Raw genomic sequence first — 15,899 nt, 5'->3', positions numbered from 1 at the left:
CTGATGGTAGGTTAGTATTCAGAATCAAAAATTCTTTTAGATATCATATTTTGAAGGTCCTCCGTGGCCAATTTTTCTTTTTCGAAAAATCCTAAAAAACGCTGAATTTTTCGGTTCACAGTTCTCCTAGGAATCATATGATTGCAAATTGTTATGAAGCATCGAGATTTCCTCATTATATCAAATTTTGAAGCATATACGGCCATAAACTCTCTTTATAAAATTTTCCCAAGATGAATTTTTTCTAGGACACGGTAGTGCCATCTGGGAAGAATAGCTCTAACCACGTTATGGAAAGAATGTACAAATAAAGGGTTCTATACGTATTGGCCCGCAGGAATTTTTAGTTCAGTAAGATGCGGATAGATAGCTATTCAATTGTTGCACCATTACAGTGACTTTTTTAATTAAGTCACTATATGCACCATAACAGGTTGAGAAATTGAGACTTTTTAGAAGCCAACTGATTGCAGATATGTGTTCGTTGTTGTCTAATGCTTCTCCTATAAAAGTTTCAGGCCAAAACATTTTTTTTTTCGAAATTTACATAACGTTATAGTCTTAGTTTTTCTATTTGAATGAACTGGAAGGAAACTAAGACATGGATTTCAACAACCTTTTTTCACTTGGAATCGCGTTTTTTGAATTAAAGGTTGAGGCGTTAGAAGATTCTCACATGGCTGACATAATGAAAATCAATTAATTGGGATGAGGGCCTTGAACTGACGGAATTTTAAACAGAAAATACATTTAATGTTATACCACAAACATAAGTCTTTACCAAATAAAATATGTATATTACTCTAAAGAAAACTTAACAATTAAACTGAAATGATCAGATCCCAGTTTCAAGTTGGGAATTCTAACATCACCTAACTGATGTTCTGTGAGAAGTTGGAACCTTGACAATAGCTTCAATTTATCTTCAAGTGTTGATTCCCTATGTTTTTTTCCACTAAAAAAAAATTTAAATTAAAAATTATTACAAATTCTGAATAATCTCGGTTACTCACCTATAAAAGATGTAATCCACAGTTATCCATCTATCTTGATAAGTTGTACCTTCAACATCCTCACCTTTATAATGATTATAAGCCGATTTAAATGGAAAAGGATGCGACAAAGTACCAGATGAAAACTTTAAATCTTGAACGTAATTCAGTTTCAAATTGTTATCTTTGGAATCTGAACAGCTGTTATGAAAATCATGCCTACGTTTAACCATTTCAGCAAACTGACAATTATCTACAAAAAAGTGCAATATTTAAAAAAACTAGAAAGGACCCTGCACGGTTTCTATGGAAAAAGAGTCCCAGTCGAATTGGCTGAAAATTTAGTGTAATGTAGTTTATGAAGTCCTGATCAAATGTCTCCATGGGCACCACAAGATCTAATGTACAGTTTTTGAGATACAGGGTGTCAAACATGCAGAGAGAGGGTTGTTAATTACCTTTAGAAAATCAATAATGTGGCGATTTTTTTGTTACAAAAAGTTGAAGATAATAATTACAATCTCAATATTGTCGACACGAGTTGTAATAAGAAGTTATAAGACTCCGTATACAGGGTTATTAATAATTACATAATTTTTATGTAATTGTTCGAACAAACTCAGTTCAACGCAAAAGCTTGCAGACTTGCAGAATAAGTGAGAAACATTTGATTTTAATATTGATTGATCTGAGGTTACTATTATAAGGGGTCTTCCACTTTTTTAGTTGTAATAATTTAATTTTTTTCAGGAACATATAGAAAAATTAAACATAAAAGTAGAAAACTAAATATAATATGATCAATATTCTGCGGCTCTTGTCTATTTGTCGCATCTTGTGGGGATCCTGGTCGACCGCATGATGATGCAGCAATCAAACGGGAGACTACTGCATTAAAAATATTTCTCACCATGTCTGTTAAGACATTTTAATTATGATTATGTACGGATTCTATTATTTGTTGATGGCTTGCATCCGATATTAGCGTTATGTGGAACGTACCAAACATTCGCTCGGCCTATCCCCTAACCGAATTATATGATCCGTACAAGATGCAACAAATAGACAAGAGCCACAGAATATAGATCATATTATATTTAGTGTTCTACTTTTATGTTTAATTTTTCTATATGTTCCTGAAAAAAATTCAATTACTACAACTAAAAAAGTGGAAGACCCCGTATAATAGTAACCTCAGATCACCCAATATTAAAATCATATGTTTTTTACTCAATCTGCAAGTCTACGAGCTTTTGCGTTAGACTGAGTTTGTACGAACAATTACATAAAAATTATGTAATTATTAATAACCCTGTATACGGAGTCTTATAACTTCTTATTACAACTCGTGTCGACAATATTGAGATTATAATTATTATCTTCAACTCTTTGTAACAACAAAAAAATCGCCACATTATTGATTTTCTAAAGGTAAGTAACAACCCTCTCTCTGCATGTTTGACACCCTGTATCTCGAAAACTGTACATTAGATCTTGTTGTGCCCATAGAGACATTTGATCAGGACTTCATAAACTACATTATACTAAATTTTCAGCCAATTCAACTGGGACACATTTTCCATAGAAACCGTGCGGGGTCCTTTGGGATTTGAATTTTTACCTGTCATCTGTAGGGACTCGGGTAGCAATACTTTTCCGGTGACTTCTTTTCCACATTCCTTACTGAGTGATCTTTTACTCAGATTCTGATAATCTAAAATTCCTTTGGTTATAAATTCATATACAGCAGAGTCGGGTGTGGAATTCAAGTCCCCTGTCACTATAACTGGTAGATAAGAAGGTTTCCCACTGAAAATTTAATTTATAAAAACTATTCATTACCTTTAGAAAGAATTTAGATAGCTGATAACTCACTCCTTATTACTGCACAAAAAAGCCATTTTATCGATTTCCGCTATCAAATTTTGAACTTGTGCTAATCGAACATCCTGTCTTCTGGGATTATACAATAAGTGCGTTGTCGCTACAACAAAACCATGTGTGTGAACCTCTTTTGGAATAAATCTTGCCACAATAGCAACATTATCTCTATTGAGAATTGGAACGTTCTCCTGAAAATACTCTACTTTCTCATATTCCATAAGTTGAAGTCTTTTTCTTTTGTAGAATATCGCACAACCATCTGGTCTCATCCCAGTTCGTTTTTTGAAGAGGCCCTTGTATCCTTAAAACTTATTTTAGAATCTGATAAAAACAAAGACGAGATAGTCCTTACCTAATTTTTTTTCAAAAACACTGTAATAATTGCTTATATGAGACTCCTGAACTTCTTGGAAACATATTATCTGTGTTGAAATAAAGATGTGATTCAGTTGCAATTATAATCTGTAAAAAGAGATTAAAGTATTATAAGAGGATATTACTCACATCAGGATCGGCATCCCCAATTTCCTTTAAAATATTCAACCACCTTACTTCCCACTCTAAAGCTTTTCTATTGTGCTCTTTGTAAAGGTACCCATGACTTTCTACCAAGTCTTGAGCAAGGACATTGTAAGACATGAGGGTGAATACAAATTCTTTATTCTTTTTGTTTTTTGTAGAACTAACAGGCTCCCAACTCCTTTCTAATTCTTGTGGAAAATTGAAAAAAATTAATAATTTCTTAGCATATGTGAAAAATTATTCTTTGACTTACTTGCTTCTTTACTCCTATTAGAATTATAATTTCTAAAAGGTGGTACAGTCTGTGCTTTTTTATATTGACTATTTATACTGCTTGTTGGTGGCACCGGAAAGCTGTTGATATTAAGAAAAAAATTCTTATTCCAAGGATTTTGAAAGTATGCACCAGCTGCTGCAGCACCAATATATGGATTTACCATGAAGTTAGGTGCCGTGGGAACTTGGTACATTTGCCAATAAGGAATCTCTACATTCCTATTAATTCCCAATTGAGATATAGTCCTTTGTGGTGCTATCAAACTAACATTATCAGTTCTGGAAGGACTTGAAAATGATCTTGGACATCGCCCCTTTTGATTTTCGTGCTCAGCTTCATTCACATTTTTTGGATCCATTATCGTTGCACTTTTATTTCTTTTTTGAAGATTACAAATAATTTGAAATGCTGCAGTTGTATTTATTTTAAGGTTAGGTGTTGCTGTCAGAACTAAAAGTTGGAATTGAATATGTTGAAATAAAACGAACCTATGGAAAATATTCCACAGCATTACTGTTTCGCATTTTTCAATGCTGGTTTTAGTGTCAAGGTTTTGTTTGTTAATGAACAATGAACAGGTTGCAGTTGGAGTAATGATTTACGAGAAATCAATTACTTCTACCACAGAAATGAGACCTATTTTATATCAAATTTTTCCCTATTGTGAATTGTTAGTAAATACGTGTTTAAAAATAAATTTGAGAAGAAAATACCTGCAGTTATTTTTGATTCCATTATTTTATTGAATTTAAAACATTAACATATAAAACACACATTATCAATTTTTTATTATTTTGAACATATGTTGATATTCTGTGTGAGTCATAGATAGTTTTCTTTTTCATCCAACAGCCCATAGTATTCTGAAACTGTCAAAACAAAAACAAATTTGCAAATAAAACATTTTAGTGGATTACTAAAAACAGATTTATGAGTTTTTATCCGAAAATGATCTCAAATTATTTGGATATTGATGAAGAATTCGAAATCAATTTTGTCCATTCGTTCGTTATTTGCAAGATTGGAATAAATAGGAGTCTTGAAACTTTTAGGGTCAGGCAAGTTGCAGGAAGTATACAATGGAATAAAACAAATTGATCACAATTTAGTTATATATTTTATTGAACATAAAAATAGGACAATTCCACTGATCAATTATTAGAATGAAAAATGTAGTCGATCGGAATAATTTCTAGAGTGTAAGAACTGTGCAATATCGAAAATGCCCTTTTTTACTTAATAATTTGAACTCATTTCGAAAATATTTACAGCAAATTAAAAGACTTAATAAATAACCCTTACTTCTAAAATTTAACTAGATAAATATACAGCTCATTAGTTTCATTCACCCCGTTAAGATTTATTGGTGAACTTTATATTTTATTCAGAGTGACACTCATTCTATGAAGCAGTGAAATTACGTCCTGAAATCCTCCAAAAATCTTATGAACTAAAATTCAGGAACAAAAATTGATAACCTACGTTATGTAGCTTTTTCGAAGCGTTAATACTGCATATCGATCTATTCTGAGAAAATAAATGCAAATCTATTCCACAAAAGTGAAAAAAAAAACAAGGAACCGACAAAAACCTCTGTTAAAAAAAAAACACTTACGACCGTTGCAAAATCGCCACACAACTTTGAATTTTGCGCAAGAACCAAGTTATCGGAGGTATCACAAGAACTGTGGCTGTTTAAGAATTGTCCCATCGAATCGCTCAACATTAATGCTAAATGTTATTCTCTCCCAGCAAGACAATTAAGTAAAAAAGAGCATCACGCATAAGATATCTGAAAAACGTTCTAAAAAAAAAAAAAATCGGTGTTTCAACGATCAACATTCAAAGCAAATCGATCTAGAATTTAGTCATGCCAGTATAATTTATGACCAATCCATGTTCTCTTGAGACTGTTGCTGCTGGTTCGCATCTCCTTGGCTGTTCTGTTGTTGCTGTTCTTGTTGCTTTCCGTCTTTGCTCTCGCTGTTTTCTTTTTCCTCCTTTGGTGGTGTCTTCGCTTTGGGTGGCGGTTTGTTCAAGATCGGGTTGACGATGTTCTCAAAGTTGGCCTTTTCTTGTCTTATTTGAGCTACGGTGATTGGGGGAGCCACATCGAGTTTGACCGGCTTAGATCTGGCCTGTTCTAACCATTCGAGCGACGAGACCAATGATTGTTCGACTTTCTTCACATCTTCGTCGGTGAGATGGGCGTATTTGGGGTCTTTGCTCCTGCAATATTCGAAATTTAGTATTTAGAGTGCTTGCCAGTTGGTTTCTTAAAATTTGATTCCGTTTAAAAAAAATACATGAAGAATGCCAAAAGTCGAACGCAGAGAGACAAAGACCAATTAGAAAGAATTGACCTCTGCAAATCTTCGTCCCTGGTGCCAGCATCATGTCTACTTAGGGCATGGTCCAGATATCACCTTGGTTACTATGGTTAGTAATGGTGGATTTATGCATCAGTCCTAAGAACTAAGACTAAACCTAAGAACTTAGAACTAAGAATTGAACGCTAACAAATCAATGGGGGCGTTTATGCGCGTTTCCTAAGAACTAACACTAGCAGGCCAACTGTTAACTAAGAACTAAGGGCTCAGGTAAATTATAGAAGTGCGCGAGCGCCGTATAAAATTTCAATATTAACGAGTACAAGTTTCTATCATTTTATGTTCTTTATTCGTGTTTATCGATGAAAAGTATTAGGTGTATTTGAAAAAATCAAATTTAATTTTTTCACAATAAATATCAATGTCAAACATCAAAGTATAGAACAAATAGAAAGTAGTTCGAGCACGTGCGCATGCCTTAACTAAGAACTAACAAGAGAGTGCATAAACGCCACTGAATTCTTAGGTTTAGTTCTTAGGTACGGTGCATAAATCCACCATAACTTGGTGGTCCGTATATGTCAAATTCCTCAAAAACTGGTGACTATTTCCTCAAACTTCGGTGAGTTATCTGTCACCAGAGCAACCGTAATTTTATTTTGGTTAGGTTAACCACGCCCACTTCGGTTGACAGTTGTCATTTTGATTTTCGGATTATTATTTATGAATAGTTTCCACGATATCTAACACTCAAAAACTGTATTGTTTCAATTATGAAACAAATACCCTTCAGAGCCATTAATAACATTTAGTTATTTCCAAATTAAAAGAGATCAACCATTTATAACCTCCAAAATTCTGTCAATGAAAAATTTATTTGACCAATGACAAGTGTCAAGCTGTCCGTAAATACGAAGCAGGTTACCTGAAACATTGAAAACCACTGGTAACCGCCCTTAGCCTTTCGTGAAAGCCTCATGAAAAGTAAGAATTGGATGTTTATTTTCAGCTCACCTTATTTTGTCTAAGATTTTCTGACACAGCTGCAACAGCTTTCCGAAATCCTCGAAAACGATGGGTCTCAATTCCGCCTCGATCCTTCTGTTCTGGATGGGTTCGCCTTTGCCCTTCAACTCGGTGAGTTTGTCGCAGTACACCTGCCTGTTGCATTCTTCACCTTCCTCGTACAGCCAGTTTTCCATGTGATCCAACTGTTGGACAAGATTCACCCTGTCATTTTCGGCCACAAACTCGCAAAGTTCCCCGTCGGAGGACAGCTTGCCTAGAAAATCAACAGATTTATATCGAATTTTTTCATTTATCATCATCAGTATTAACGTGATCAATAGTTTTTCTCTCGTTTGATTTTCTACACTCGATCGCTATGCAACGCGAAACACGCAATTTGACCCAAGAGGAATGTGCCCAAGCGGTAGTTTTGCGAGAAGAAGGGTGGACATACACAAGAATTGCAGAAAGGTTTGGAGTTTCCCATACAAGTGTGTCCAGAATGTTGCAGCGATTCAGGGAGACAGGTACGAATGTCCGAAGACCAGGACAGGGTAGACCACGGGTAACAACTGCCATTCAAGAACGTTACTTGAGAGTTTCTTCGTTGAGACAACGGTTTGCAACCGCTCGCCTCCTTCAAAATCAGCTTGAGCAAACTCATGGGGTGCAAATTAGCACTCAGACAATAAGAAATCGCCTCAGAGAATATGATTTAAGGCCTCGTGTCGCGGAAAGAGGCCCAGCTCTTACCCCAGCCCATCGAAGGGCGCGTTTGGATTTTGCGAGAGAGCATATCCATTGGGAAGAGGCTGATTGGGAAAGAGTTATCTTCACAGATGAGTCTAGATTCTGCCTCTACAATTGTGATCGACGTTCCCTTGTATACAGACGTCCACATGAAAGATATGCTCAGTGCAATTTCCTGAATACTACTGGTTTCGGGGGAGGATCGATTATGGTATGGGGTGGAATATCTTTGACTGCTCGCACAGACCTAGTGGTCGCTGATAATGGAGCTATGAATGCTGATAGGTATATAAGGAACATTCTTGAAGAGCATGTAGTGCCATTTGCCTCATACATTGGTGAAAATTTCATTTTTATGGACGATAATGCCAGACCCCATTGTGCGCGCATCGTTCTGGAGTACCTTGAAGAGGTTGAAGTCTCTCAAATGGAATGGCCAGCAAGAAGCTCAAATCTCAATCCGATTGAGCAGGTTTGAGACAACCTCAATAGAAGTTCAGAAAATCATCCAGCTACTCTTAATGACTTAGGAATCCAACTCAGAGAAATCTGGGAAGGATTAGATCAGAACATTTTAAGATCACTCATTTTGAGTATGAACCGTCGTTGCTTAGCTATAATTAACGCAAAGGGTGGAAATGCCAAGTATTAAATCACTTATCAGCATTCCAGTATTTTGAAAATTGTTTATTTCTCTTCTTTCACATAAGATTCGGTGAAATCCTGAATTTTTCTTCCATTTAATGTGTCTTGTTTCGTTCAAAACCTTCCCGAGAGAACATAAAAAATAGGTTATGAAGTCAATGTAGAGTTAACTTTCATTAAAATTGAGATTTTCAGAAAGTGCGTTCATTTTTTTGCGCAGCGTAGTAATACTCACCTCTAAGTTCATAGACGTATTCCTCCAAAGCGTTCCTGGCATCAGCTCTTTCCTTTTCTTGTCTATCGGCAGCAATCATCTTGCATTCCTGTTCGGTGTACTGGTTCAGTTCGACTTGGGAGAAACCGTAAGTCAGAGATTCGATCGGTAGTTCAACGCTCTTCACGACGTTCTTCTTCTTCTTGTCCTTATCGCCGTCCTTGGAAAAAACGAATTTTTGAAACTGTTCAAATAATAACAACAACGCAGATATTTTGTGTTTGTGCGATCGATACCAACGATATACTGTGTGAATAGCTTCCAAACTAACAAAATCAATCAAGCGATAGACGAAAGGTTAGTTGTAACAAAAAATGAAGAGGAGTGTATGAAAAGTTAATTTAAAACAAATAAATTCGATACGAGTGTGGTCAATCTCGAAACTTATCCCAACTAATAGAAAAGGAGAGGGTTGTAGGTTAGTGAAAGGTAGTTCTCGTTTTCTGTTGTGCAAAAACTAACAGAACAATCAATAGTACAGGGTGATTCATTTATCTTGGTAACTCCACCTTTTTTTAACGGCTTACAAAAATATTCGATCGTTTTCGAGAAACTTGGGGTTGCCACACTAAGTGAACCACCCTGTACATTCCCAGAATCGATTTATCGAGGGTAAATATTATGCTTCAAGATGCAACTGCCAATAAAAGGCGTTTTGTTAATTAATCAATCGCCATAAGACAAGGTCGGTTGTTCAATCATTGCAATTTCTAGGAGGCGATAAAAAAATGTGTGTCTAACGAAAACTAAAAGTTGACCTTGAACAACTGACCTAAAACTTCCCTTTCACCATGCGGAAATAATTTGTTACCCTTGATCGTCAACTCTTTGAATAACGCAGCAATTTTTCATGGTTAACGCAAGAACAAAGCTTCAAAATTGTGAAAGTTTACTTTGAAAAATATATATCTGTTCGCGAAGTTTATACAGTACTTTGTCCATTTTACGGTCAACATAATAGCAAGTAATTTGGGCAGTTATTGATCGTTTTCGCACTAATTTTACTGTTCTCGTCTTAAAACCACCCACAAGACAAAGAATTGTGCGTACCGAAAAAAATATCGCTTCTGTAGCGCGAAGTTCTGAATTAGACGTCGAAATGTAGATACGTCGCCGTTCTCAACTTGTTGGCCTTTGTCCTTCAACTACGTGGAAATTTTTTCCTAAGGATCTAGGCTTACGTGCCTTTCATGTTCTAGAGCTCTTGAAAAAAAAAACGCCCATTATTAACAGAGTAAATGTGATATCTCTCAAACCTAAGAGGCATAGAATCCCTGATGTGTGTTCTGATTTGGTTTTGTTTCAGACTTCTCGAGATATCCACCTGTTGCTTTGGTGTTCTGCTTCAACAGAGTTCTGTAAGGTGGCGTTCTTCAGAAATTTTCGAATACGCCCTATTAGTGTGACGTCACACGCCGTCATTTTTGGTTCTCCTGTCAGTGTTCGGAATCCAAACAAATAAATTGTCATTCAAATTAGTACGGTGTCGTTGAAGGAATTGGCTTATTTTCATAAATAAGAGTATTTGAGGAAGGATTTCAGTATTAATTGATAGACAGAAGGAACGAGGTTAATATCAGTGAGTTTGAATCCTGTATCATTCCCCAGATTTTGTAAAAAGCCGTGTTTATTAGTTGAACTTCAAATTCGAACTTAGTGTCATTAATCTAGTGCCTTCTGTCTATCAATTGATAGTAAAATCGTTCCTTGAATAATCTTTTATCAAAATAAGCCAATTTCTTCAACGACAACGTACTAATTTGAATGACAATTTGTTTGTTTGGATTCCGTACACTGACAGGAGAACTAAAATGGCGGAGTGTGACGTCATCACTAATAAAGCGTATAGAAGATTGTTACGAGCATAGAATATAAAAAATTATTGTTCTATACTCAAAGGTCACGAGAGCCGTGAATCGAGACAAATGTCAAATATAAACGATGTATGCGCCATCTGAAACAGACGCGATCCCTCGAAATCAAGTAGGTATGTATAAATCTGAAAAATTTCCCGATTTGTCTGAAAGTTTTACAGGAGACACACCAGGTTTTCTATGCATCTTACTTAAACCTGACCTCAAAAAGAACTTCAAGGCCAGACATCTGTCCGAAATACAGACGAAAACAGTCACCAAAAAGACCTAGAACGATACGGGTTCAAGTCGTAGACCAAGGGTAACAAAAAATCAAAACTTAAAACAACTAAACCAATGAAAAAAACGTTGTAAATGAATGAAAACAATGGTGGGGGGGGGTGAACGGATAACGAAATTGCCAGGCCAGCAAAAAAGACAAAGATTTGTTGGCAGGTGTATCTCGAATGCGTACCCCGCCGAACCAGCCAGAAATTTTCTTCGTCCAGCTGGTGCCGGAGCCTACCTCTGGCGGTGTGGCCCCGCCGCCGTTCACGTCCATCGGGACGTCGGAGGCGCCATTGTTGCCCCCCGGGGCCCCAGTCTCGTTGGCCTTCTGGTCGCCCCCGTTCTGCTGCTGTTGCTCCTCCTCCGGCGAGTCGGGTTCTGAGGCGTTCTTGGCCTCGAACAAGGAGGCGCTGGAGATGGACATGATGCCGTTGAGGTTCAGTCTGACCTTCACCTTGACCTTCTGCGCCTTGCCTTCGGCGTTGGGGCGCACGTCTTTGATGATCCAGGTGCCTGCAAGAGGGGAGAGATTTAGGAAATACAATAAAGGAATGAAGTGTTCGTAACCGTTACAACGTTTATAGAGATGTTTGGTATACAGCAAGATGCTCCTTCCTAAGTTGGAGGTACACACGAAAATGTAAGCTTCCTTGGATCAAAGAGAGAAGAAATGGCTATAAACATGGGCCCGCAAAAGCAAAAACAAGGTTTTGAAGTTTTTTCAAATTTTTTCTCGTAGCACAAGATATTCAACTTAAATTTTTATACCGATATACAGGATTAGAACTACACTGCGCAAAAAAATTAACGCACATTATGGAAATCTCAAATTTATTCTACAACTGAAGGTGTTGTTCTCAATGATAATTATTTTCATCAGAATTATGCATGCATATGTTATCCACTTTCAACGTTTTTCTTCAATACAGATGTTTTTCCCAGCAGGAATAGAAAAAGATGAGATTATCAGATTTTGAATGTATTGGCTCCATTCTGAAATCAGTTGTTCTCGATCAATTCTAGTGATCAATAGTTTTTCTTTCGTTTGATTATCTACACTCGATCGCTAGGCAATGCGAAACACGCAATTTGACCCAAGAGGAATGTGCCCAAGCGGTAGTTTTGCGAGAAGAAGGGTGGACATACACAAGAATTGCAGAAAGGTTTGGAGTTTTCCATACAAGTGTGTCCAGAATGTTCAGGAGTACCTGAGAGGTTGAAGGCTCTCGAATGGAGTGGCCAGCAAGAAGTCCAGACCTCAATCCGATTGAGCAGGTTTGGGACAACCTCAATAGAAGGCTGAGAAGTTCAGAAAATCATCCAGCTACTCTTAATGACTTAGGAATCCAACTCAGAGAAATCTCGGAAGGATTAGATCAGAACATTTTAAGATCACTCATTTTGAGTATGAACCGTCGTTGCCGAGCTGTAATTAACGCAAGGGGTGGAAATAGCAAGTATTAAATCACTTATCAGCATTCCAGTATTTTGAAAATTGTTTATTTCTCTTTTCACATAAGATTTGGTGAAATCCTGAATTGAGAGTAAACTTTCATTAAAATTGAGATTTTCAGAAGGTGCGTTAATTTTTTTGCGCAGTGTATATGCATTGGTTCCCGAGATATCTTGAAAAAACTGAAAATCGAGATTTTCTTTCTGTGTAATGCGAAGAATAGTGTCTATATAACAACTTACCAATATTTTTGTCTGGATAAGGAACATTGCCGGAATAGCAGGCTTTGATAGCGAAAGGTTCGTGTCTATAGATGGTCAGCAGTTTCGAGAACGGGACAGCTTGTTTCACTGGGAATATTTCCATATTACCGCCTGCATCACCTTCCGCACTGGTTTCCCAGAATACCGAAATAGGATAGCTCTGAAATGAGAAAAAAAATTATTCAAAAAACCTGCAAAAAATCAAATCAAATAAAGAGTTCCTACAATAGGAATTATACAATTAAAAATGGCAACACTGTATAATTTTTTGACATTTCTATGATTGAATGTCATAACCGGAACACAAATGACATAAGAAATGTCAGAAAATAATCGCAGTGTTGCCTTTGTAACTTAAATTGTGTTATTCCTGTTGGAAAAGCCTATAGCAATATAAATATTATACCTGCACATCTGTAACGTTAAAATCTCTGACTCGTATAGCGGGTGATAGCATTGCGCACTGCAAGGCACAACCTCTGCTCACAGCCTCGTCTTGGTTCAACGTGGTGCTAGGCGCCTTCTTGAAAATTTTTTCGATCAACTGTTTGATGGCTGGGATCCTAGATGAACCTCCAACGATTTCGACAGAGTAAATATCTTCCAAGGCCAGTTCTTCAATGAATAAATAAAGATTAGAAGTCCCTTTCGATCATTTCCAAAAGGCAAAATCATACCTGACTGCTCCAGGCAGTTCCTTAGGGTTTCTTCAACTCTTTGGAATAGAGGGGCACACATATCCTCCATATCCGCTCTTTTGATAGTGCCATGAACGTCTTTATCGTTCATGAAACACTCGATGTTGAGAGGTAATGTTGTCGAATTCGCAGACATTTGTTTCTTTAGTTTCTCAACTTCTGTTAACAGTCTGAGGAATGCTCTGGAAAAAAAACATTAAGCCTTGATGACTTTAGTTTGTGTTTAATAGGTTCCTCACTACAAATTGTGCACACCTAATAAATTGAGGTTACCCCATTTAAATGAATAAGTACAAGACTTCCACTAAGGTTGAAGTAGATTCACTTTCATTCATGCAATCTTAACTTCAGTTTAACACCGTTTTGACGAAAGTTTTGTCATCAGAAACACTAAAATTGAACTTTTAGTTTAGTAAAGATTACGTAGATAAGAGCGTAGTTACCTAACCTAACCTTAGTATATTTTTAATACACTGCAAAATGAAATTTTGCAGAATTTAGAAAAAACATGTATTATTTGCATCTTGTGTGTTGCTGCGAATTTTCATATTATCTACAATAAAATATGCTAGTAATTTCGAGAGTTTAAACATATTTTTTTTATATAAAGATCATTGGAAACTTAGAACATTTGAAACAACATTGAATTCTAACCTCAAACAGATTACTTTACATTACAGTAAGGATGTAATGAATCAAAGTAACCTTTGCGATGAGATATTTAAAACAACAAGTTTATTTCTTATAGTATCGAAATGATTAATGTGGAGGTTACCCCATTTGAAAAAATGGGTACAAAAAAAGGCTAAAATCTCGAATAATTCAAATTTATTATCACACGATGAGAAACAAACTGAATTAGGCGAATTTACAATGAGGTCAATTTGAGAAAAACATTATTTGAATAAGTGTTTTGCTGCAAATTTTCATATTTTCCACAATAAAATACAATAGCAATTTTGAGAGTTTAAACAGATTATTGCTTTTTTAAAAAAGATCATCGAAAATTTTGAAGAATATCCTATTATGCCACCAGAAATTCAAAGATAAAAACAATGCTATATTAGTATAATGATCAAGTTGGACATTGACCTTAGGAGACCCCTATGATGATCCCTAAGTTATATCACCTATTGTTATCACAATCAATACATAATCAGGAGGAAGTTTGTATATTTTAACCTTATCTAAATTTTTGGAGTTATAACCTAATGAAATGAGTTCAATTCGAAGATAGTTTTAATATATTATATTAACTTACCTGGGATTACTCTTAGCATCAATTTTATATTTAGTCTGAAATTCTTTGCAGAAATAATCTGCCAATAAGTAGTCAACATCTCTACCGCCCAAATTTGGATCAGCAGCAGTGGCAATCATTTTGAGTTTTCCTTTATGGAATGCACATGCGGATACTTGAAGGGCAGAATGACCACAGTCGACAAATATAACATTTCTAGGCTTTTCTTCGGGAGCAGGCAGATCTTGCTTGTAAATGCCATAAGACAAGGCAGTGGCTGTGGTTTCATTGAATAAACGAAGGACATTCAAACCTAAAATGAATTGTATTAGCATATATGTTGTTAGGGATGTAGATTCTATCACTTACCTGCAATAGATGCCGCATCCAATAAAGCTTTACGCTCATTGTTTGTGAAATAAGATGGTACAGAGATGACACAATCATTGATTGGTGTTTTCAATGCTGAAGTTGAAATATCCTTTAATTTCGTTAACAGCATAGCCAAACATTGCTCTGGTGAAAAAATATGCTCTTCATTCAAATATTGAACCTAAAAGAACAGTATTCGTTGCAAGTATTGATTCTAAAAAATTGCTTATTCATCCATTGTTAGGACAGAATCTCACCTTTATCCCTATATTACCATTATTTACTTCAATAACACCAAATGGTAACATCTGAAGCTCTCTTTGCACATGAGGGTCTCTGAATTTCCTACCTAAAAGTCTCTTCAGACCATAAACTGTGTTTTTCAAATTTGTCACCTGCTGATTTTTTGCGGCGACCCCCAATATTCGATTTTTTCCAGAAAAGGCGACACATAATCTGTAAAACGTGGGTTCTTATAAGAACATTCCCATAAAATTGCGCACATGGCCAAATTTGGTTAAAATTATAGATCTGAAGGTAATTCAGAAAACGTATTTGTAACAATTTCACTGACACCCACCTCAATTATGTCATGATGAAATTGCGAAAATACATATTCGAATTATAAAATAATAATTGTAATTATTGGAACTTACGGTGTGGACCTCAAACTATAATCATTAGCTATTGTTTCTATTCCTCCTGATTTAGCGACGGCCACATAACAAGATTCATTTCCTAAGTCAATACCAATAACTGACATACTAGCCATTTTCGATTAATTCAAGTTTAAAAAATCACTAGATAACTATTTTTTACGTTTTTCGATGGAATGAAAAGGTTTTTTCCACTCTGAAATACACTAAGTACCGGTTTATCTCTAATTTCTCTATTCACTAGCTCAAGTAGTGAAGAATCGTCAGTCGTTTACTGTCTCTGTCGAATTTAATACCAACCGCAAAAATCAAGGCTATGCGATCATTCTGGAATGTTCCAGAAATGGTAAATTCTCGACATATGGCTTCTATTTCTTCCTTTTTTAATGCCGTT

At 36.0% G+C, this 15,899-nt stretch overlaps 2 protein-coding genes across 4 annotated transcripts; both read right to left on the bottom strand.

Moving 5' to 3' along the window:
• Positions 1–731: 731 nt before the first annotated feature.
• On the bottom strand, positions 732–4,537 carry LOC123683840 (protein angel homolog 2-like). Of its 2 annotated transcripts, XM_045622776.1 has the most exons (8): positions 4,389–4,537; positions 3,652–4,125; positions 3,381–3,586; positions 3,229–3,298; positions 2,868–3,177; positions 2,614–2,801; positions 1,014–1,245; positions 732–955 (listed from the first exon to the last, which is right to left on the bottom strand). In XM_045622776.1, the coding sequence occupies exons 1-8, from the start codon at positions 4,408–4,410 to the stop codon at positions 799–801; spliced, it is 1,659 nt and encodes a 552-aa protein (XP_045478732.1). In that variant the 5' UTR covers positions 4,411–4,537; the 3' UTR covers positions 732–798. The 2 variants fall into 2 exon arrangements, with proteins under 2 accessions (XP_045478732.1, XP_045478733.1); XM_045622777.1 differs by lacking the exon at positions 4,389–4,537 and having other exon boundaries at positions 3,652–4,307.
• Positions 4,538–4,773: 236 nt separating this feature from the next.
• On the bottom strand, positions 4,774–15,817 carry LOC123683839 (heat shock 70 kDa protein 4). Of its 2 annotated transcripts, none has more exons than XM_045622774.1 (11): positions 15,506–15,817; positions 15,107–15,305; positions 14,847–15,030; positions 14,499–14,790; positions 13,217–13,419; positions 12,946–13,154; positions 12,519–12,699; positions 11,011–11,336; positions 8,644–8,842; positions 7,020–7,287; positions 4,774–5,904 (listed from the first exon to the last, which is right to left on the bottom strand). In XM_045622774.1, exons 1-11 carry the CDS (start codon positions 15,619–15,621, stop codon positions 5,559–5,561), a joined length of 2,523 nt encoding a protein of 840 aa, XP_045478730.1. In that variant the 5' UTR covers positions 15,622–15,817; the 3' UTR covers positions 4,774–5,558. The 2 variants fall into 2 exon arrangements, with proteins under 2 accessions (XP_045478730.1, XP_045478731.1); XM_045622775.1 differs by having other exon boundaries at positions 11,062–11,336; positions 15,506–15,814.
• Positions 15,818–15,899: the final 82 nt, after the last annotated feature.

Source organism: Harmonia axyridis, chromosome 7 (genome assembly GCF_914767665.1).
Source record: "Harmonia axyridis chromosome 7, icHarAxyr1.1, whole genome shotgun sequence".
NCBI classification, from domain to species: domain Eukaryota; kingdom Metazoa; phylum Arthropoda; class Insecta; order Coleoptera; family Coccinellidae; genus Harmonia; species Harmonia axyridis.
This window is presented reverse-complemented; position numbering and strand designations above follow the sequence as displayed.